Raw genomic sequence first — 22,839 nt, forward strand, 5'->3', positions numbered from 1 at the left:
GCAGCTCCTGGTTACATGTTGGCGAGCAAATATGGCCGATTGATAGCAATAGGCAACAGCAGCAGCAACAACAACAAGAGAAACGCAGCCAACGGTAACAGGCCCTCTCTATCCTTCTCTCTCACTCTAGCTAAGAATCACCCCTGCTCAGTCTGCCTGTCCACGCATCGCTGCACAGCCCCCTTCTGGTGGTGGTGCTGCTGCTGCTTGCTACCAACTGTGGCTTCGTTAACATTTTGCCCACAAATGGCAACACGGCGATGGATGTCGCGCTGTAATGGCATTTCTAATATGGGCACATTAATGAGCAAAACTCAAATGCCAAACACGAGGGGGAAAAGGCACAGGTGAGTGCAAGCAAGCAAGCATGCAGTCTGCAAAGCTCACATGTGTGTGTGTATATTGCCGAGGCCGACAATTGCAAAATTGCCGCTTGTAATTATGCATTGTAGTTCTGGTCTCTTCATACCTGAGCAATTAGCGCGTGCAGAGAAGCAGCTGCTTCTACTTCCCAAAGTGTTCCCATACAGCAGCTGTCAGCTGTCAAAATTTTACGAGTGCTAGAGCGAGATCGAGAGTTCGAGTGTGTGTTTTTGTTTTGCAAATCGAATGCATTCGATCACTCTGGCAACTCTACACCTTGCACTCACACAAAGAGCAATAACAACAACGAAAAGCTGCAGTCAGCGTCGCCAGACTGTCGACGGCTGTGTTTTGTTTTTGTAAGAGGCGAAAATTTCAAGTAAACTGAAATTGCTGTGCCAAGGCGATTTTTGCAAAATGTGGAACAAGCAACATACGATAATAACTTTTGAAATACAAAAATGAGCTACCGTTTTTTCTTTCACAATACTTCGAGAAAAACAATGGTATAAAAACGACTTTGGCCGCTTATCTATAGCAGCTAATTGTGTGAACAGAAGCTGAAGATGGGCGGCCAGAGAGTAAACAAGGTGTTAATATTGCGCGCTGGGTAAATTGAAAAAGCAAAAGCAAAGAAGAGGAGACAGAGATAAGCTGTCACGACACCCGCAAGCAGCGAGGCAGACAAAAGCTTTTGACGCATACAAAGCAGTGCAGGACTGAGTTAAAACGAGATGACAATAGTTAAGACAAACTTATGATAAACGCACTTGACTTTGTGTGCCTGCTATGAATGGCAATTGAATTACCCAGTCACGCATACGTTTACATTTATGTTCATTGTAGTTGTGTTGTAAAGAATTTAATAAAGAATGAATTCACTATAAGAATTAAATTTGTGTGATTGCTTATGATATTTTTCTTAATAAAATGAAACGAATAACCACACTAAATATTTGTTTAATGTGTTGGTACACACATACCTATGCACCTGTATTACTACTACTATTCTATGTAGTTGTATGTGTTGTATGTGTTATATTTTTAGTAGATTTTTTTGGTATATACTTACGAACTGTGACCATTTTCGGATCGTAGGCACAAACGCGTCGCTCCACCGCCAAAATCTTGCGCTGCACCCGCCCCGCCCGCTCGCCCACCGACTGCAGATCACGCTGCAGATCATCGAAAATGTCGCTGGCGATGAGCACCAAACTGGCCAGTTGCCTCAAAGCATTGCTTAGCGTAATGTTGCTAATCGAATCGAATTCGTAGCCCGAAATAACGCGAGTTGTTGCTCCAGATGCTGTTGGGGAATGCGGTGCACTAAGGCTGCTGTGCCCATTCAATTTACCAGCACGCTGTTGACTCGCATGCCGTGAATTGGGCAGCGATTGTGAGGTGCGTGTTGGCGACGTCGATGCGGAGACAGAGGCGGCGGATGAGGTGGAGGGCAAAAACTCGACATGTTGCTTAAGTTTCTTCATGGGCAGCGCAGCCGGCGGACGCGGTTCATCATCCGCATCGCAATTGGTCACATTGTGTACCAAAGCTCTGGTCATACTGGCATCCGTCTCATCATTATTGGCAACAACATCGTTGTTGGTTTGCTTATTGATGCAATTGTTATTCTTGCATTTGCCCGGCGAGCATTGGAAGCGCGTTGCCGCTTGCCCCAAGCTGGCGGCTGTGGCTTGTGCCACATTCACGGGCTGCACCACGCGCTGTACGAAGGGCATCTCAACGCTCTGCTCTGCCTTGCTACCTGCTCCAGCTCCAACTCCACATTGAGGCAAAGGTGATCAACTACAACAACAAAAGCAACAACGAAAACTGGTCAAACAACTTCTGCAGTTTTGAATCCTTCGTCGTCGCCTATTGTTGTCTGTTTTAGTGACGATGCTGCGCCAACATAAATTCCTTTGCTTTTAGCCGTTTAAGCACTCACACATACACACACACGCACAGAAAACTAGTTGGGCTGCTTAATTGAATGTAAACCGAACGAACGAATGAACGAACGAACCACCGGCTTTTATTTATGCACTCTTTTGAACTGGTTTATGCGGCAGCATTTTACACGCCGCACACGATTTGGTAATAATTACGATTTTATTGCTCTTCTGTTTCTCTTTTGCCCAGCCGCCGCTATTTTTATGGCCGTTACGCGTGTTTGCCGCTCATTCAAAAAGGTGCGCACATAGACGAACGTACAACGTAAAACAACAATACACCAGACAAAGCGCCACCGTCGATCCGCTAGCACGTCATGCTCGTTTGCCGGTCAACAAAAACTACTTAACGCGCCTGTTAATTCTCCTCATCCAGCAACGTGACCGTAGATTTCAATTTCAAAATCCCATGCGAAATATACTAAGAAGGTAGTCACAATTGTAGCAAGGTCATACTGGCTGATGCATATCGGCATATCCACACTTCACAGCACTGTTTTCGATAAACGGGGAACGCATTCGATTAATTTGGTGTATGGTGTTTTTGGCATCGAATTTTGCAAACATCGATATTGGCGGCATCAAAAACACCGCTTCTAAATTTAAATTTAAAAAAATAACGGAAATATTTGTTCGTTAAATATTCTTCAAGTACAATTATACTATATTTATGGGATAATAGTTCCAGTTTAAAACGAGCAGTTGTAAAAGATAACATTACCATGAAACTAATGAAAAGTATAACAATAAGTTTTAATTGAAAGTGAAATAATATACTGATTGCACACGATGAAATATAATTTTAAAATGAAGTTCAAATAATTTATTTTCAAATTATTCGTTTCAAATTGAATTGAATTTTCTTTTACTAAATCATTGACACGAATTTTTGATAGTGAGCCAAGAACTATATATTTCCCGAATATATGTACAAAGTTAAATTTATAAATGTATATACGATTGATTGCCATTGTAATTTATTGATATATTTTGTTCCTAGAAACCGTTGCCCCGAAACTAATACAAATACAGTAATAATTTATAATTTCAGGTTTTGCAAATAAACAAATGAAAAATAATAAACAAAAGAGTGCACTAACAAAATTTTTCTTCAATCATTTATTCCAAACGATAACAACAGATATGCTCATCCGAAGTGTGGCGATTAGTTTGAATAAAGTATGATTTGCATTGTTCATGCAACTTATCCTTTAAGTCACTTATATGATCTTGTATAAAATAATTCATTGTATCAATATCAGAATCCAGAATGGAGCCTCCCGAACCAGTAGAATCGAAGCGATTGCCATTTTTAAGTAATTTGTCAATATAATAGTGTACATCCGAGTTGTAATGGTTTAACCAGTAATCAAATATTCCTTTAATGTTTCATAGCTGAACATGGCGTTAATATAATCTGGTGCTAGAACGCGGTATATAACGTGTATGTAATCGACGTTTTCATTGTTGTAAATGTTTCTTATATCCGGTCTCGTAGTATTTGCGATTTTTAAAGATGATAGTTTACGATCCTTGAAGCCACTTAAGTTTCGCAGCAAACGATCAGAAGTACAGACCTCATCATCACCATATATTATTGGTGTGAGCAATGTGAATAATATGCACCAAATAAATATACTTTTGTTCATTATTCGCAAAGAAACTGAATGCTTCTAGTCAGAGGTTAAGAAAAAGACTGTTTGCCAACCAGTAGAAATAATGGGTTTATATAGTCGAAACGTTTCTATATGTATAACTTGCTGTGGAAAGTATATCTATAAATAAATAATATATATTTTTGTGACATATGAATTTATTTATTTTCGGGGCATATGAATAGCAAGCGGATTGGTGAGTTTTCAAATTAGTATATTTTGTTTGTTCCGTTTAGAAACTATGCGGTTGGTTTAATTTGTATTTTGTGTTTAGTATAATAAAATTGTATTTTTTTAGGACTTTGCACTAAGAACAATTTTAAATTGCGTGTTCAGAATTACTTTTTTAAAAGTTTATACAATTTTAGACATCCTACGCGAAGAGCAACCGATAACTTGGCAGTCGCAAATGATTTGAACGTCAATAATTTTAAAAATATACCACTAAAGGATGATCACCAGTTATTACAATCGAATTTGGTAATGCTGCAAACACTTATGGAGCTTCATATATTGTGCCAGTTTATTTAGCTGCAACAATCCGACCCTCACATATTCGAAGTACGGATCGAGAACCTATTCCCGAATCTGGAGAATCTCGTGACGAGATTACCCAATGACCACGCTGGACACTTATTGGCCGGATGCTTAGGTGGCCCCTCATTCGATCAATTCAATTTTTCGCCTCAGACGGCGCGTTTAAACACAAATTCGCGATGGTCAGAGGAGGAACTTGCAATGCGGAGATTCCTAATGTCCGATGATGGAACTGGAAGACGACGTATTGAGTGGCAATTGCTTGTGCTTTATGGATCTTCTTCTACTCGACCTATTGGATTTTGCATGACCCATCAAAACTATAATGAGGCTGGACAATTAGTAGATAATGATAACCAACCGATAAGTCAAGCATTACCTCTTATTTGCTTTAGTAATAATCCAGATGATCCTTGTCTTTTCCAAGAATATAATTGATATAATGCGTGGAATTTTTTTAAAATCAAGTTTTTGTTGTGCAAATTTTTAGAAATCTATTTTTATTATTCTGAGAATTCGTTTTAAATTATAAATTTTGTTATCATTGTCAAATCGTCCACGCGAGTTACTTGGCAGTATGCCAAAAGATATGTTATTACTGTTGTTGTGCCATTATCAAAACATTTAAAAAAAATACGGTAGAGGAACCAACTAAATATATTTTTCAATATATGTATTTATTCCCGGAAATACAAATTTAAATGTATAAATACATAAGCTTTAATTCCCTTTTTTTAACGAAATTCTTGGTATGTGTATTTTTTTCCCTATACCATTCAAAGTCCCTAAATGCATGTATATACATGATATAATTAGAGCTATCTCATTCCCTGCTTTCCCATTGTCAATGAAAAATTACTTAATAGCAACGAATTTGGTACTGTGTAAGTTAATATATTTTTAGCTCGATTTATTATTTACCAAGCGCTGTTGTCGGACTTCATTTAAAAATGCATTTTAGGGCCCTTTTCATATCCACTTATGCAGCAGCGTGACCGCAAGATTAAATTTTAAAAATCCACGCAATATATACCAAATTATACCGCAGCCACAATTGCTTGTATGGGCCCACTGGCTTATATTTGTGGAATCATATCGATATCGATATCTTCATTTAAAAAATCAACTTACTTTGTTTAAGAGACTCTAATGAAAACAATTATATATTTTTGAATCCAGCTTGCTTATACGCTTATTTTATTATTATGTAAAGTCTAGCGACCGCACTTTATTTTTGAGTGTGAGTTCGATACATTTTTGAAGGATTTTCAAATATAGACCTCTGGTCACTCTGTCAAGATTGTTTCGCTCTGCATCTTTTCGTAGTTTTCTGATTTCTGTCATAGTTTATGTGAATTTAAATTAATAACATAAACAATTTGCATTTGCTATATATCAGCATGCCGAAGTACTATTGCGACTACTGCGACACATATTTGACGCACGATTCGCCGTCTGTGCGCAAAACACACTGCACGGGCCGCAAGCATCGCGACAATGTGAAATTCTACTATCAAAAATGGATGGAGGAGCAGGCTCAACATTTGATTGATGCCACCACAGCGGCATTCAAGGCAGGCAAGATAACAAACAATCCATTTGCCGGACCCACACCTGGTAGCAAGCCCACTGGAGTTTCGATACCGCCACCGAATATGGGAGCACCACCACGACCAGGAATGCCAAATATGCCGCCTTACATGCCACCAATGATGAATCCACTAATGGCACCAACAGGCATTCGTCCGCCACCCATTCTTAACCCAATGGCTATGATGGGTCCACCACCGCCGCTGGGACAACTTCCGCCGCCTATAATGAACGGACCCAAATAGAACGAAATATTTTAATTAAGTAAAATTGTAAACATAGCTAAGATCATTTGCAAATACACTAAAAATGCGTATAAACTGTAAACTTGAAATGGACTAAAAAATACTGACACGAAAGCGCTATTTTTGCTCCACTTTGTCATGTATAGCTGCGCTCTTCGTACACAGTACGTGTGTGTGTGTGCTAAAAAGCTGTCAGCTGTTCGCACAATCCAGACTGGCGGCCACTTTCCAATTCCTCCCCATAGGAATAACAACAAAAAAAGCTTAACTTGTTCGCTTTATTTTGCACGCTTTTCCAGCGTCTTTGCGGCACACGAAAAATACTATAAACAGAGGGGGGCGGGGTGGTAAAAAAGTGGTGGTTGCTGCTGCTGCTGCTGGGTGGTATGGGAAAGGGGCGCAGCATTGGATGAGCTCATGCAAAAGCCAAGAAACAAGTTTAGTTCAGCTTTTTGGAATTGACACACACACGAATATATGTGCAGGTACATATATGCATCTGTGAATGTGAATGTGTTTGTGTGGTGGCGCAGTGTGTTTTGCCCGTTTTGGACTCAGATTCAGTTGTGTGTGAAACGCGAACGACGTCGGAAGCTCCCACGCGGCAAATACGACGACAACAAAAAAATTGTGTGTGACAAGCTCTCGCTGTGTTTGTATGTGTGTGCGTAGCTTCTTCAAGTGTATGCGTATGCGTGTGTGTAGTAGAAGAATAATAATACTGACTGACTGACCGCCTTCTCTAGTTGCTGTGTTTTGTATTTTGCAGCCATTTAGTAATTGCTACGTTACGTGGCTGCAACGTTGCCGTTGTTGTTTGTGTTGTGCGTTTCATTAATTAACTAACAATATTTTGGTGAGAGCTGCTCAAGTCACACACGCACACAACGACAGAGATAACTAGAACTTCAGTTCGAAATTGGCAACAACACAAATCACACAAGCAAAATTCTATGTGCAAAAAAATTACAAAAAAGTAGAAAAGGGAAACTCAAAAACAAAATCAATAATTGGCCGTGCGTACATGTATGTGTGTGTGTGTCAAAGTGTATTAGTGTATGTGTTAGTGAAGAATTTGGAGCAAATGCCATGCTGATTAAGCAATAAAATCCAAGAACACTACAACAACAATAACAACGAACGATAAGCGAAACTTCGAAACGACAAAATGCAGCAGCAACTACAACAACAACAACAATCTGGAGTGGCTACGCCAAGCAGCGGCAGCCATACGCCCGTCAACAACGCTGGTAGCTCAGTCACCGCTGCCGCCGTCGGCGTCTCTGCCGGCAGCAGCAGCAGCACGCCTATTCGCATTGGCAGCGCCAAACATGCAGGCGGCGGCGATTCATTAATTCCACCATTGTCCAACACTGGCGCCGCCGCTTCCTCACACTCTGTGCCCGGGACGCCGCAGCAGCAGCCGCAGTCACAGAGCAGCAGCGTACCAACGGCAACGGGAAGCCATCTGCAGCTGCAGAACGCTGGCGTTCTCTCGATGGCCGCCTCGAATCAATCGCTTGCCGCCGGCAGCAGCAGCATCAGTGGCATCAATATAACGCCACCAAATAGCGCTGGTCTGCGACAGTCCTCAGGTGAGTTCACAAATTACAACAAAAACAACAATAGCAAGAGAGCAACAGACACGTCAGGACATGTCAACCCAGCTTAGCCTCAATTGCTTTTCAATGTCGTACGCTCTATGTGTGTGTGTGTCTTGTTGTTGTTATTTTTTGCGTTTTTGTTTTCTGCTAATTCTCGTTTGCTGTCTCATAAAACACCAGCTCAGCAGTGTTGCCAAGTCAGCTTTTTTTCTGCCAGATCCAGCGGGTAAATCTGACTTTGTTTTATTCAAGCTTGTCTTTTTAACGTTTTTTATTTGCAATATCTGTATTGTTTTCTTCAATATTAAAGATAACTACACTTAATTATTTGATTAAATTGCTCTTCTTTAAATATCCGGTTTTTGTGGCTTTCATTTTGCACTTCAAATTGTTGGCAGCACTGCAGCTCAAAATTTTGCTCACTTGGCTGCTCTCTCGTTTCCACCTCTGTGCTGGTCTTGTTGTTATTATTTTTCTGTTTCGTTTTGATCATTTGCGTTTCTATGGCTGTCAATGCAAGTGTGAATGTATGTGTGTGTGTGTGTGTGTACGCTTGTATATGGTAATCCGTGTTTCGTTTCTGTTTTGATTTTGTCGCTTCTCGCATTTCAATGGCAGCCCGCGATGACTTCGTTCGTTTGGCGTTTGAAACGCTTCCGCTCTATCACTCATTCGTTTATTCAGACTTGTCTCATTTCATTCTTGTTGTTGCTCGCATTGTTGTTGTGTGTGTGTATGTGTGCGTGTGTGTGGGGCGTTAATTGTTGATTGAGTTCAGTTAGCTGACTGACCATGCGGGCGACACACACACTCACACAGTTGTAGCAACCACAATTTAAACACCAACCCATTCCACTTCCTTCCATATCACTTGCACTTCTTGCACCTGTTCGTTTCATATTTCATATGTCTGCTATTTGTTTTTGTTTGTACACATTGTGCATTTGCTTGTGTGTGCGTTTGTTGTCGCCATAGTTTCTTATTGATTAGCATAAGGAAGGCGTTTTTTCTTTCGTCACTGCGTCACCACTTTTTGCACTCGAATTTCAAAAGGTTTTTTGTATCATTTCTGCACATTAGTTAGAACTTTGAATATTTAACGTAAAGCTTTAGAACTGTAATGGCGAACTTGTTCAGCTGTCTTCAACTGTAAACAAAAAAGTAAAGATAGCGAACTAGTTCATCTGGCTCTCTGTTGAACCAGTTGTTCCAAAATGCTGCAATCAAAAGTTCAAGCTGCGCTTTGACACTTTAGCTTACAAATTCAGTTTCTTATCAGCTTTATTATTTAAAATATTGATATTGAAACAAAGTGCAAGCTACTTGTAAATATTTGTTTATTTTTATACATATATAAAATATTGTCATCAAGTTTAAGCTGTTCTTTGCTGTTTTTGCTTATTTAATTGATTTTTCTATTTTATTATATTAAATGTAATCGAAGTTCTCTTTAAAACTTTTTATATTTGCTTTATTTTAATCTACTAAATATTGATATATAATCAATGTTTAAGCTGCTCAATTTTATATTATAATAAATATCTATATGTTTTCAATTTATTTGCTCGCTTTTGTTTTGCTGCTGAAATGTTTACAAATTAATTATTTAAAATCTAAGACCCAAGCAAACTAGATTCATTATAAGATCAAATATTATTTTTTACACATGACTAACAGAATTACTTCTGTTAATTAGACAATGTGTACATGGGAATTTCTCTATTTAATGAAGATTAAAAGCATCTAAGGGAATCTATTCAATGTTTGCTCTCTGGACTTTATCTTGTGTAATTGCTATATAAGCAGACATTCGTTTTATGATGGCTTAAATACTCTGTACACTTACAATTTTATATGCGCAATTAGCTTTTAGACACTTTTTTACTGCCCTCCAGTGCTGCACAGTGGGCTGGCTCTATATGGTGAATAACTGCAGGCAGATGGGCACGATGGGAACTGCGGCATTTACACCCACACTCCCCTCCTCAATCCCCTTGGGGAGGGGGGCAAGAATGCGCAAAAACAAAAATCGATGCGTCGCTGCGTTTTGTGATGTGTCCATTTCTTGTTTTTCATTTTTTCTCTTTTTGACGCACATACAAATACAAATATACTATGTAGAATAAGGGCAAGACGCTGAAGGGAGGGGGAAGGGGGGGCATGCTGCATTCTATTTTTGTTTCGTTACGATTTTTTGAGTGGAGCAAAGGTCATCAGTGAGAGCTGCACCATGAACTTTTGCTTCAGCGTAACTCATCCGCCCCGTTGGCCAGCCTCTTCATGATGTTTGTTGTGTGCTGTCGAGAGGGGTGGGCCAAAGGGTAAGGGGGCAGCTCCATGTTAATGGAATTTACTTGTGCACTTTCATAACGAATAAATTCGATCGTCATCTGCTGGCTATCTGCATACATTACTTATAGCAAAGTTGTCAGTGTGTGTGTATGTGTATGTGTGTGTGTGTTGAATATTTCATAGCAGGCTTTTGGGCAAATTGCCGTGTAATAAATTAGAGCGAGGGAACCCAGAGAGAAACTTGATGCACACACTCACATCGAGTAAACATAAGTGTGTGTGTGTATGCATATTGATTGCCCGCTCCAACTGGCGTTTGCATACTTAATGAGTTGCCCCACACACACACACACACATACACAACAACTTGGGGCAGCCTCGCTCCACTTACACTTGCCGCGTGCCACATTTGACCAGCCAAACTACATAATATAGTAATTGGATTATATAATACACACATACATACATATCTATGTATGTATGTTTGTATGTTTGTAAATTCTCAAGTGGCAGATGGGTTCATTTTTCGACGTGACGTCACTTTGCTTGCCACAACTGCAACTGCAATGAATTCCCAGTTGGTGGCAACGAAAAAACAACTAAAATAAAACATCAACTAAAAGTGCATTCCCATGTTGATGTCATTCATCAATCGAACACGCCTTCGATGACCATTAAGAGGCGCCACACACACACACACACAGTCACATATATATCCGCTTTGAACTTTTCGCACTCGGCTGTAATCTTAGCGCAGGTTTTAGAGCGTAATTGCGTAATTGAATCGCCTGCTGCTGCTGCAGCAAGTGCTTTATTTAAAAATCAATCAATGCATCGTATCGCGGCATCTCATCGCCGAAGCTTAAGGACGCCACATCTTCCAATTGTGGACTGCGTGCTGAGCTCGTCGCAATATCCAATATCCAATATCCGATGGCAGCAAATTGATAGCAGCTCTTAATTAATTTACAGCGATTAATAGACACGTACCATAGAAAAAACCCAACGAGACGCCCCCATGTGGCTTATCAATTGTTGAGATACGGTCAGCTGGGGTTATTTATAAATTGTTATAAATTAAATCAATTAGATTAGATCGCCGTTCAAGATGAAAGTATTGTATTATTATTCTTTATGCAATTGATACATTTTCTTGATTTTAAAGCCAAGATGCTATCTCAATTTGAAGAAAGATTTAATTACTATACTATAAGTTTATAATCTCCAACTTTCATAAAGAAAAAAGATAGAAAAATACAGAGATTTTTGAACTATCTAGTATCTTAAATCTTAAATCTAATTCTGATTTTAAATCATATTATCTGAAACATATTGAGAACACTCACTAAGTGTGTTTCAGCTGGGGTTATTTATACATTGTTATAAATTAAATCAATTAGATTAGATCGCTGTCCAAGATGAGTCTGAAAGCGTGAAAGTATTCTTTATTATTCTTTAAGCAATTGATACATTTCTTCATTTTAAAGTTAAGATGCTGTCTTAATTTCAAAAAAGATTTAATTACCATATTATAAGTTTCTAATCTTCAACTTTCATAAAGAAAAAAGATAGAAACATAAGAGATATATTTAAACTTATCTAATTCTCATTTTAAATCATATTATTTGAAACATATTGAGAACCCTCACTAAGTGTGTTTCAGCTGGGATTATTTAAAAATTGTTATAAATTAAATAAATTAGATTAGATCTCAGTTCAAGATGAGTCTTAAAGCGTGAAAGTAATGTATTATTATTCTTATCTTAATTTGAAGAAAGATTTAATTACTATATTATAAGATTCTAATCTCCAACTTTCATAAAAAGAAGATAAACAAATAAGGGATTTCCTAGGTTAATTCTGGTTTTAGGTAAATCTTATATGCAGTGTGGTATTTGAATATCATATTATCAGAAACATATTGAGAACACTCACTAAGTGTGTTTCAGCTGGGATTATTTATAAATTGTTATAAATTAAATCAATTAGATTGGATCTCAGTTCAAGATAAGTCTTAAAGCGTGAAACTGTTAAGATCTTTATAGAAAAGAAATTATTATTTATTCTTAAAATTTTTAAAAGGAATTTATACATTTTCTTACAAAGATGCTGTCCAATCTCCAACTTTCATAAACAAAAAAAATGAACAAATGAGATTTCCCAATTTAGCTAATTCTGATCTTAACTCTTAAATGCAGTGTGATATTAGGGGAAACATATTGAGAACACTTACTAAATGTGTTTCCGTTTTTTATTCTTCTTCATTTCTAAATGTATTTTATTCGATTTAAATGTGAAATTCAGCTGGCAACCATTTACAGGGTATTTGTCAGTGCTATAACATTTTTTATTTCACTCTAAAATGTCTTTCATATGATTGGTGTTTTAATTCTTTTTATCGCATTTCAATTATTACAAAATTTAAATGTTTCATTTGTATTGTCTTATCAAAATTTACCAAACAAAACGTGTGTAAATGTTATCAATGTGATGTCTATAGTTAATAGTGATAAATAGTAATAGAAAATAAATACATAGATAAACTGTTCGCTTTCTCTTTCTTCCCAACTCTCTGCTTCTCTCTATTTACCTCTCTCTCTTCTAACGTATATTTCATTCTATGTTGAACATTGAACTGTGTGCAGTATTCGATTTCAAATTCAAGCGTCGACCCTCGCAAAAAGTGCTCTTAACCAAACTGCCCTCCACAGACAGTTTGAGCAACAGCCCAGCGCCATCATCGCCAGGTGAAGTGAAGTTTGTTTGTTTTCTCAAAATTAATGCACCCCAAAATCATCAACACGATCAAACAAAAGAAAACAAAACGCAATCAAAATATGATAACATAACAAATGAACAACTCAATAGATTGATCACAGATCGTAAAACGAAAACGTACAAAAAAAAAGTGCAAAGAGATCATCCATCCATCCATTCAATTGAATATTCACAAATTCCATTAACCATTTTTGTGCACACTCATTTCTCAGTTCGCTTTTGCTTTCTCTCATCATCATCATCATCATCATTATCAATATAATTATCATTAGCTTTATTCACACATGTTTTTAAGTACGCATTTTGTATGCATTTCTTGAAGCATTCAGATACGTATACATATAATACTTCTATAGCTGTTTCTACTTATATGGCACACTTAACCCTGACCGTAGAAACAAAAAAAGATACAAAAAAACAGTTTCCAGCCAAGCGCGTCTCCATTTGCCAGTGACGCACTTGGCTGTCATTTGTATAATTTTCATTTTTATAGTATATATATAAATAGTACATATTATCTTTTTCGTTGTTGCTTTCATTCATCTTCGTGTCTCCATCTTGACATCCTTAGCCAGCATTACAAAAGGGTTTATTGTGATTATTTTGCGTCAAGCATTGTATAATTTTAACAGCAAAAACCCCTCGATAAAAAAAGATGACTTTCAACCTGTCATAGTTGCTTCTATATCTTATCGCTCTATGGTTATACTCGAAGAATTTTCGCACTCTCGATAAGCTATAATTAATGTACAAGAGTCAACTTGAACAGCAATTTGACTGCAGAACTTTATGATAAGATTTTTGTTTTCCCCTCCTTTTTTTTATACTTTTTTTCATTCTCTTGTTGATAACAAACATGTTTTTTTTTATTGCTCTTGAGCGACGTGATTCATCGTGTCCAAAGTTTTGCGACCTGTCAGAGTAACATAAGAAACTATGACTAATGGACTCGCAACACCTGCTGCTCGTATTTGTTTTTGTTTTATCTAGTATTTGTCTATCTATCCATCATATCGATAAAAGTTTGCATTGAAATGTTCTGTTCTGATTTTTGCGGGTCCCACACACAAACATCTGGCTAGAAGTCAACAACAAAGCAGCAACATTGCAAGGCGGCGAACATCAAATTTATTATGTTTATTATTCAATTGGTTAACACATGGCAACGTTAACTGTGGACTGTAAAGCTTATTAGGCCATGGCTAACACGTGGGTCGCAAACGATAAGAGATTTACACACAGAGAGAGAGCAATGCCTCTAATTGATTTAATGAGATTTCAACAGATGCAAGTTAATAATTTAATTGTTCGTTAATTATAGCCAAACATTTGCAAGTTTGTTAGCATATGAAAAGTTTATAGTAATAGGGAAGGAAATAAAAAAAAAAAAAACAGTTCTGATTTCCTTTTTGAAATGATGTTATTATATACTATATACAATTATGAAAAGTCCAACTTTAATTCCCTTTATGAAATGATGATTAAATATACAATATAAGCTATAGTAATGGGGAAGGAAATACAAAAAAATGCTATTCTGATTTTGAAATAATGTTGTGATATACTATATACAAACATAAAAATTGCTAGTCTAATTTCCTTTTTGAAATGATGATTTAATATAGCAAATGAGCTATAGTAACAGAGATGGAAATACGAAAAAATTATTTCTGATTTCCTTTTTGAAAAGATGATGCGATCTACAATATGTAAGCTATAGTAATAGGGATGGAAATCATAAATATTGCTAGTCTAAGTTTCCTTTATGAAGTGATGATTTAATATACAATATAAGCTATAGTAACAGGGATGGAAATTGAAGAAAAAGCTGATTTCCTTTTTGAAATGAATATGAAGTGTTAATATGATATACTATATAAGCTATAGAACAGGGAAGGAAATACAAAAGAATGCTATTAAGATTTCCACTTTGAAATGATGATTTAATATACAATATGGAAGCTATAGTAACAGGAATGTAAATACAAAACAATTGCTAGTCTAATTCCCTTTATGAAATGATGATATTATATACTATATAAGCTATAGTAATCGGGAAGTAAATACCTAAAAAATATTCTGATTTCCTTTTTGAAATGATGATTTAATATACAATAAGTAAGCTATAGTAACAGGGATGGAAATACAAAAACTTTGCTAATCTAATTCCCTTTATGAAGTGATGATATGATATACTATATAAACTGAGTCTATAAAAAGTGCTAAACAAATCTGGTTTCATTTAATTATTTGTAGAACTTACTATAATCGATGCGACGCAAATAAAAAAGCTGTGGCGAGAATTTAATGAATGAAATTAGCAAAGTCACAACCAGAAACGTGTTAATTAAACGAGTTATGAGCAGGAATATTTAATTCATACTTTTTAATTCAATACAGTATTGGAATTTCGGATCGCAACAAGTATTTGAGATGCCTTGAAATGAGAACAACTTAAAATATATTTATTGAATTTTTTATGTTTTTAAATTCAAAGTTTTTGTATTGGTGATTTACACATACCGATCACTAAAAATATTTTTAGTTCCTTTATTTTTAATGAAAATTAAAAAAATATATATAGAAAAACGCATAAAATTTCTATTAAAAGAATGCGTAATTTTGTAATTGATCATTAATTGTCGACATTATATTAAAAACTGAGAATCGCATAGTTTCAGCGGGAATCTGCGAATCATCACGTAGCTGAAAGTTATAGAAAAAGATCCAAGGAAGTATTAAAAACACAAAAACAAAAAAAAACGTATATTTAACACGATGAGCACGTATAAGCTATTATAGAATAGAACTGGTTGATGATCGATTGCGACTACGTATGCAAAAAAAACAAAAAAACAAAAAAACTATATAAGCTGAGCATTAATGAGTTGATACTTGGGTTACACACACGCTGCGGGATCACTTCTCGTGAGCTCATTGTACACAAAGTGAGCGAAGGGGGAGGGGGAGTGGAAGTGAGAAGTGAGAAGGGAGCGTGAAAGAGCAAACTACACACACACACACACACAGTGACACTTCACATGTATATCTAAATAGTTAGGCCAGCTAATAACCTCATCGATAACGCCCCAAATGTTTGCGTTGACGCTGCGCGAAAGAGAAAGCAAGCGAAAAGCATGAAGTGTGTGCGACGAGAAGAGGGAAAGGGATGGCAGAGCGCAAACTGCGCTGCTAGCGTCGACGTCGACGTCGACTGCACATCGACTGATATCATATCCAACGTGTGTTGTGTTTTGGCCTTTGTGGCGTGTTTGGGGCCAACAAACAATGTTTTTTTTTCTGCCTTTCGTTGCTTTTGCGTTTGCTCTATCATCTCAGCGTATCTCGCATTGATGCTGCCGCCGCCGCTGAGGCTTCTGTCGTGTTAAAGTCTCTCGCGAAATTTGAAAAATGTTTTCAAAATATGTTTTGATTTTGGCTAGCATACAAAACAGCAACAACAACAACAACAAATACATAGCTAATGGCTCATTATTATATGGCAAAGCAGCGACGCTCGCGTCAGTCGCCGCCGCCGTCGTCGTCGTCGTCATCGTCCGCTGGGCCAGTCAAAGGCAGCTGCTGCTCTTTGGGCATTCAGTTGTCGTTTGCGGCTCCGGCTCCGTAGTTAGCTGCGTTTTGTTTCGTGCGCCACACGCCAATATATAATACATATCTCAATCAGAGAGAGGAGGCAGAGCATCCATTTGAATAGTTGACGCGGTTTTTTAGTTACACTCGCAATTCGAATTGAAAACAAGGAGAAAATCACGCATACGCCATGTATGAAATTATGCAAAGGCGACAAACAATTAACGCAATTAAACGCCGCTCACACATAGCTCAGCTGTGAGATCAGCAGCAGCAACAACAACAAATAGCAAAAGCAAAGCCAAAGAATTTGTGATGAATCTACTACAAAGCAAGTGCCATAATATTTGACGCCTTTCTCCCCCGCCCCCCCTCCAAAAGATATTTATTTTGTTTCACTTAATAAATTGCGTATTTTTAGCGCAAAAGATAAAATACTAATAATATGATGAATAACAACAACAACAACTATAATAATAATAATAATAATAATTCGCTAGCGAGAGCGCAAGAGTTGATTGCAATGCAAGTGAGCGAGCACAGAAAGAGTGAGTGAGTGAGAGCGAGCGAGAGAGAAAGAGAGCGAGAGAGCAGCCCCCAAAAGAATCTGAATCTTGGCGGGGCACGTGTGTGTGTGTGTTTGTGTGTTGCTTTTGTTTGTATTGCGAAATAAATTAAAACATATTCGTTAAATAAATAAAACAGAAAAGCGACCGCGCGTCTGTTGTGCGAGAGCTACCTTGAGACAATGTTGATTTGTATTATGTACATAAACACACACACACACACACATACGAGCACACGAACACACACACACAGTGATCTACACATGTATAGAGACGGTGGAAATGTTTCCAAATTTTAGAACTTAACCGAAACAAACAACAACAACGAAAACAAAACAAAAACATTGTTCAATTCACTTTTCGCGGGGGGCTCCCATCATAAAAACAAAACAAAACTTACAAATCTCGCCTCGCGTCGTCGCATTTAAAAATAAATCTAAACTTTTGATACTCTTTGCAGGAATCGCCAATTGGGCCTCAGATAATCGCGATGGCAATCTGGCAGATAAGGCAAGTGCAAACCAACCAAAGCAATATAATAATATTTCTATAAAAATAAAGAAATCTTTTCTGAAACTCATCGAACTGGGTCAAGAATTGTAATGTTAGAAAAAGAGACCAAACGCAGTCAACTTTAACTGATAACACTCAAGTTATTTGTTGTGATAACGCAACGTTGTCTAATTCAGCTGTAATCACCATAATGACTAACTCATAGATAGCACACTCTACATATTAGATATTGTATTTGGAAAAAAGGCCACACACACACACACAATCACACTCACACATTTGTCAGTCCTCAATTTCAATTGGCAGTTGCAAATATTTTCGGGCTTTTTTTTTTTGTTTGGTTTATCAAATCGCAGTCCGACATTTATTTGTTCATAATTCACGTTTTAATCGCAGTATTTTTAGCGGACAGCAAAAATGCTTTTTTTTTCTTTATACGTCGAACTTTCATGATAATAAATTGAATTAAAATTTCCGAATAGCAACGGCAAAAATAAGTGTTTAAAATTAAAGATACAAAGTGTTTGTACAATTGATAATAAATATTGTTTTTAGTGAAATACATTAATTCACATTTATTAAAATTTCAATTTTAAAGCAAAACAAAAGTTTTATTTTTTATTCATATGAATTATAGAGCAGAAAGTGTTCAAAATTAAAGATACAAAACATTTGTATAATTGATAATAAATATTGTTTTTAGTGAAAAACATTTTCGTGCTGAGAAATTAATTAATTAAAATTAAATTCACATTTATTAAAATGTGAAAAATATTTAAAGAAATCAAGTGTTGTATTTGGTTTTATATAAAATAAAAAGCGAAGAGTGTTTTAAATTAAATATGAAGATTGAAGATAATAAATATTCTTTATATTCAAATACATGAATTCACATTTATTAAAATTTCAAAATATTTCATGCAAAACAAATGTTGTATTGTGGATTCATATAAATTATAGAGTAAAAAGTGTTTCAAATTTAAGATACAAATTATCAAATTACAATTGTTAATAAATAACACATTTATCACATTTAATTCAAATTCAAAAATCTTTAAAGCAAACAAAATGTTGAATTCGATTGTTATTAAAAATTTTTTGTCATTCGCTTACTTTGATGCACATCAATTAAATGTTAATAAATAAGCAAGAAAATTAACGATTTATTTGTGAATAATTTACATTTAAATCAAAGTATTTTATGGAGAAAATGTTTATGTTTTTCGTAACTTATAAAAATCATTCGTCTATCGCTTACTTGGATGCTAAATAAATTAAATTTGATTCGGTGCAAAATGTAAGAAATTAACAATAAACTTTTTTTTAATAGTTTTCCGCTATTTTCAAGTGTGTATTTTTCCAAAAAAAAAAAAAAAAAAAAAAAGTAATTTCATAATAAACGCTAATTAGATTAACAATAGCTGCCGATTTGGATTTTGAGGGCCGCCCAAATGTTTTAGAGCAAGTTGAGCGTTTGCTGTAGATACACTTATAAATGTTTATTGGCTGTTTGAATGTTTTCCGGAGCTGCAGAAAGGTCTTCCGCAATGCCACACAACTATTTCCACCATGACTAATTTTACTCTGAAATTTCAACAGTCTGCGGCAGATGCGGCCAAGCTCAATCGCAAGGAATCCTACAAGGCGCAGCGAAAGAATTACAGACGCGAAAAGAAACGCGTGGCCAGCGAGCTGATGAACTCACTCCAGGATCCAGCGGTCATAGTGCTGGCTGATTGGTTAAAGGTGAGGTTGAGACTAACTTCAATCGTTGCTCGATAACTTACGATAACTTTCATTTCGAATAGGTTCGCGGTACACTCAAGTCCTGGACGAAGCTGTGGTGTGTGCTGAAGCCTGGCTTGCTGCTCATTTACAAGAGCCAGAAGACTAAGAGCAGCCACTGGGTGGGCACAGTGATGTTGACCTCGTGTCAGGTCATCGAACGTCCCAGCAAAAAGGATGGCTTCTGTTTCAAGCTCTTCCATCCGCTCGAACAATCGATTTGGGCGCCACGTGGCCCCGACAAGGAGACCATAGGTGAGACTCCACTGAAATAATGAAATAAATATGATATTAATTGCAACTTCTCTTCTAGGTGCTGTGGTGCAACCGCTGCCAACTGCTTATCTCATCTTTCGAGCGCCCAGCCAAGCGGCTGGCAAATGCTGGATGGATGCCTTGGAGCTCTCGTTGCGCTGCTCGGCGCTGCTGTTGCGTTCGAATAGCAGCACGACACCATCGAGTGCCTATGCCGGCGAGCCGTTGCCTGTGTCCCATGAGACGCAATGGTCGGAGGCTGACTACGAGAAGCATTTCAATGAGCACGGTAAGTGGATGCAACAATGGTTGGTGGCACCTGCAACCTGCGAGGCAGCACAGGAGTCTTCGCGCTCCGATAATAGCATCTCGTCGCGTGCCCAGACGCCACAGCTGCTGCAGCAGCTCTACAGCAGTGCGGTCAATAATTGGGAGCGCACCAAGCGTTTGCCTCGCTTCGGTCAACGTGTGGAGCGTGTTGGAACGCCACGTGGCAGCGATGTCTCGAGTCTGTCACAGTTTCAGCATCATCACCATCATCATCAGCGACGACGTCTGAGTCCGATTAGCAAGTCACTAACGCTGGGCAACAGCAGCAGCAGCTCCAGTGATGAGGCTGACGACGATGATTATGCCAGCAGCAGTGTTTCAATGGCCTTGCCACGCCCAGTCAGTGCGCCGCCTGTTTGTCTGATGCGTCCGCGTTTCCAAATCAATGTCAAGGGTGAAGGCGAACTCTTCAGTCCCCACACCACAAAAAAAAAACTTTGTTGTAGTTTGTGCTAAGCCAAAGCTAAGCTAGAGACGGATCTGTGTGTGTGTGTGTAGCTTATTGAAGTAGTCTCGAATTTATTGTCGTTGTTCTTCTTTCGAAATTCATGTAATTGTTATGTGCAATCTTTGGGCTAGTTGCCTGCTCCATCAGTGACCACCATCATCTTTAGCCCATAACAACACATACACATATGGAATAGTCGCGCATTTGATTTGTTCTTCGGGCACATTTTGACATTGTATTTGGCACTCGTTACAGATCTGGACGCTGACAGTCAAACTGAGGCGCCCAATGCGGCAATGTCGGGACTGGACACCGATTCGGAGTCGGAGCAGGCACCGGACGACGATGGTGTGTGTCCCCTGCAGTGCGAGGAAACGCCTTACGTTCCCTACGAGGAGGAGGAGTTTGGTGCGGTAAGTCGAAGGCACTTTAATCACTTTTAACAGTTTACTCATTTATTTATTCACTATTACAGCAAGGCGAGCAGGTGGAGGAGCTGGCCGATGAGAACAAGAGTCTCATCTGGTGCATTGTGAAGCAGGTGCGTCCCGGCATGGATCTAAGCAAGGTGGTGCTGCCCACTTTTATACTCGAACCGCGCTCCTTTCTGGACAAGCTCTCCGACACTTATTACCACGCTGATTTGCTCTCCAAGTAGGTTCGAAATTACTTTACATTTCGTTCCCATACTAATCACTTTCTTCACAGAGCGGTGCGTGATGATGATGCCTTCAATCGCATGAAGCTGATTGTGCAATGGTACCTGTCTGGATTCTATAAGAAGCCCAAGGGCCTCAAGAAACCCTACAATCCCATATTGGGCGAAACATTTCGTTGCTATTGGGAGCATCCCAATGGCAGTCGCACCTTTTACATCGCCGAACAGGTGTCGCATCATCCGCCTGTGTCGGCATTCTATGTGACAAATCGCGAGGATGGCTTCAGCATTACGTGCTCCATCTTGGCGAAATCGAAGTTCTATGGCAATAGCACATCGGCCGTACTGGAGGGCACGGCAACGATGACTCTACTGCCCCGCAACGAAATGTATACGGCGAGCACACCATACGCCCACTGCAAGGGCATTCTGATGGGCACATTGTCCATGGAGCTCGGCGGCAAGATAAACATCGAGTGCGAGAACACCGGTTACAAGACGGAGCTCGAGTTCAAGCTGAAGCCATTCCTCGGCGGCTCCGAGGCCACCAACGTTGTTGTCGGTAAAATCAAATTTGGCAAAGAGACGCTCGCCACCATCCAGGGGCATTGGGACAAGGAGTGTCGCATCAAGGATTTGCGCACAGGCGACGAAACGGTGCTCTTCAAGGCGGACAACGAAATGCGTGCCAAGCGACTCACACGGCATCTGGTGCCCATGGACAAACAACTGCCCACAGAGTCGGCACGCTTGTGGCATCTGGTCTCAGAGGCTATAGCAAACGAGGATCAAGTGGCGGCCACAAATGAGAAAACAGTGCTCGAAGAAGCGCAACGTGCGGCGGCCAAAGAGCGTGCAGAGAACGATAAGCAGCATCAACCGGCGCTCTTTGAGCTGGACAGCTATGGGCAATGGGTGTACAAGTATGCGGATTTACGGCCATGGAATCCACGCAACGATGTGCGACAATACGAATGCGATTACAAGGTGCTCACCCAGACACGAGTGAGCGAGACGACGGCCGATGAGGAGCCCATTATACGCACGCGTCAGCCAATGGCAACCAAGGTGGCCAAGGCCAAGAACAAGACGTTGGTGCTGGGGCCACGCGATACCAACTCGGATTCAAGTCAGTCGCCGCAGGGTGCAAAGAGAGGCTCCAATAGCTCTGTGAAAAAGTACGTAAATGTTTGATTAATGTTAAAGATATAATTTGTAATTTATCCCTTTCCTATGTTCTCTTCTAGTCTCGCTTTGGCTTTGGAGCAGGTGAATCAATCGCTGGAGAATCACACGCGGCAGCTGAATGACATTTCGCGACGCTTGGAACGCATGCAGTATCAGCCATCCAACAGCAGATCGATGTACTCCCACGATCATGGCATCGTCGGTGGCGGGATTTCGCAATCGATTGTGGTCAAGTCATTGATTTATGCATTAATTGGGCTAACATTCAGCCTGATATTGCGCTGGCTGTTCAAATAGTTTTTCGGTTTATATTTTTATACATTTAAGTAAACTTTTGAGCTATATATAGTCTACGTTCTATACAACATATATATAGATATATATATATACATATATATTTATACACTTGATATAGTAGCTATATACCCCCAATGCGCCTATATTGTATTTGTATATTCTGTCCCACAAAAAACAACTATAACAACAACA

The 22,839-nt window shown here is 38.5% G+C and overlaps 3 protein-coding genes across 10 annotated transcripts in view; 2 read left to right on the top strand and 1 right to left on the bottom strand.

The window, feature by feature from the left end:
* Positions 1-2,665, bottom strand: part of LOC133839156 (uncharacterized) — a 46,787-nt gene extending 44,122 nt beyond the window's left edge. The window contains 1 exon segment of the mRNA XM_062270511.1: positions 1,436-2,665. Within this exon segment, the coding sequence (XP_062126495.1) occupies positions 1,436-2,102 (667 nt within the window). The 5' untranslated portion in view covers positions 2,103-2,665.
* A 3,120-nt stretch (positions 2,666-5,785) lies between these two features.
* On the top strand, positions 5,786-6,445 carry LOC133835824 (U1 small nuclear ribonucleoprotein C). Its single transcript, XM_062265936.1, has one exon. It carries the CDS (start codon positions 5,908-5,910, stop codon positions 6,340-6,342), a length of 435 nt encoding a protein of 144 aa, XP_062121920.1. The 5' UTR covers positions 5,786-5,907; the 3' UTR covers positions 6,343-6,445.
* A 462-nt stretch (positions 6,446-6,907) lies between these two features.
* On the top strand, positions 6,908-22,694 carry LOC133835814 (oxysterol-binding protein-related protein 8). Of its 8 annotated transcripts, none has more exons than XM_062265917.1 (10): positions 6,908-7,937; positions 12,884-12,985; positions 17,634-17,683; positions 19,286-19,432; positions 19,495-19,726; positions 19,785-20,450; positions 20,760-20,917; positions 20,980-21,158; positions 21,213-22,340; positions 22,410-22,694. In XM_062265917.1, exons 1-10 carry the CDS (start codon positions 7,511-7,513, stop codon positions 22,645-22,647), a joined length of 3,327 nt encoding a protein of 1,108 aa, XP_062121901.1. In that variant the 5' UTR covers positions 6,908-7,510; the 3' UTR covers positions 22,648-22,694. The 8 variants fall into 8 exon arrangements, with proteins under 8 accessions (XP_062121901.1, XP_062121902.1, XP_062121904.1 ...); XM_062265920.1 differs by having other exon boundaries at positions 6,912-7,937; positions 19,785-20,015; XM_062265918.1 differs by lacking the exon at positions 12,884-12,985 and having other exon boundaries at positions 6,909-7,937.
* The last annotated feature ends 145 nt before the right edge of the window (positions 22,695-22,839 follow it).

This window comes from Drosophila sulfurigaster, chromosome 2R (assembly GCF_023558435.1).
Source record: "Drosophila sulfurigaster albostrigata strain 15112-1811.04 chromosome 2R, ASM2355843v2, whole genome shotgun sequence".
Lineage (NCBI taxonomy): Eukaryota > Metazoa > Arthropoda > Insecta > Diptera > Drosophilidae > Drosophila > Drosophila sulfurigaster.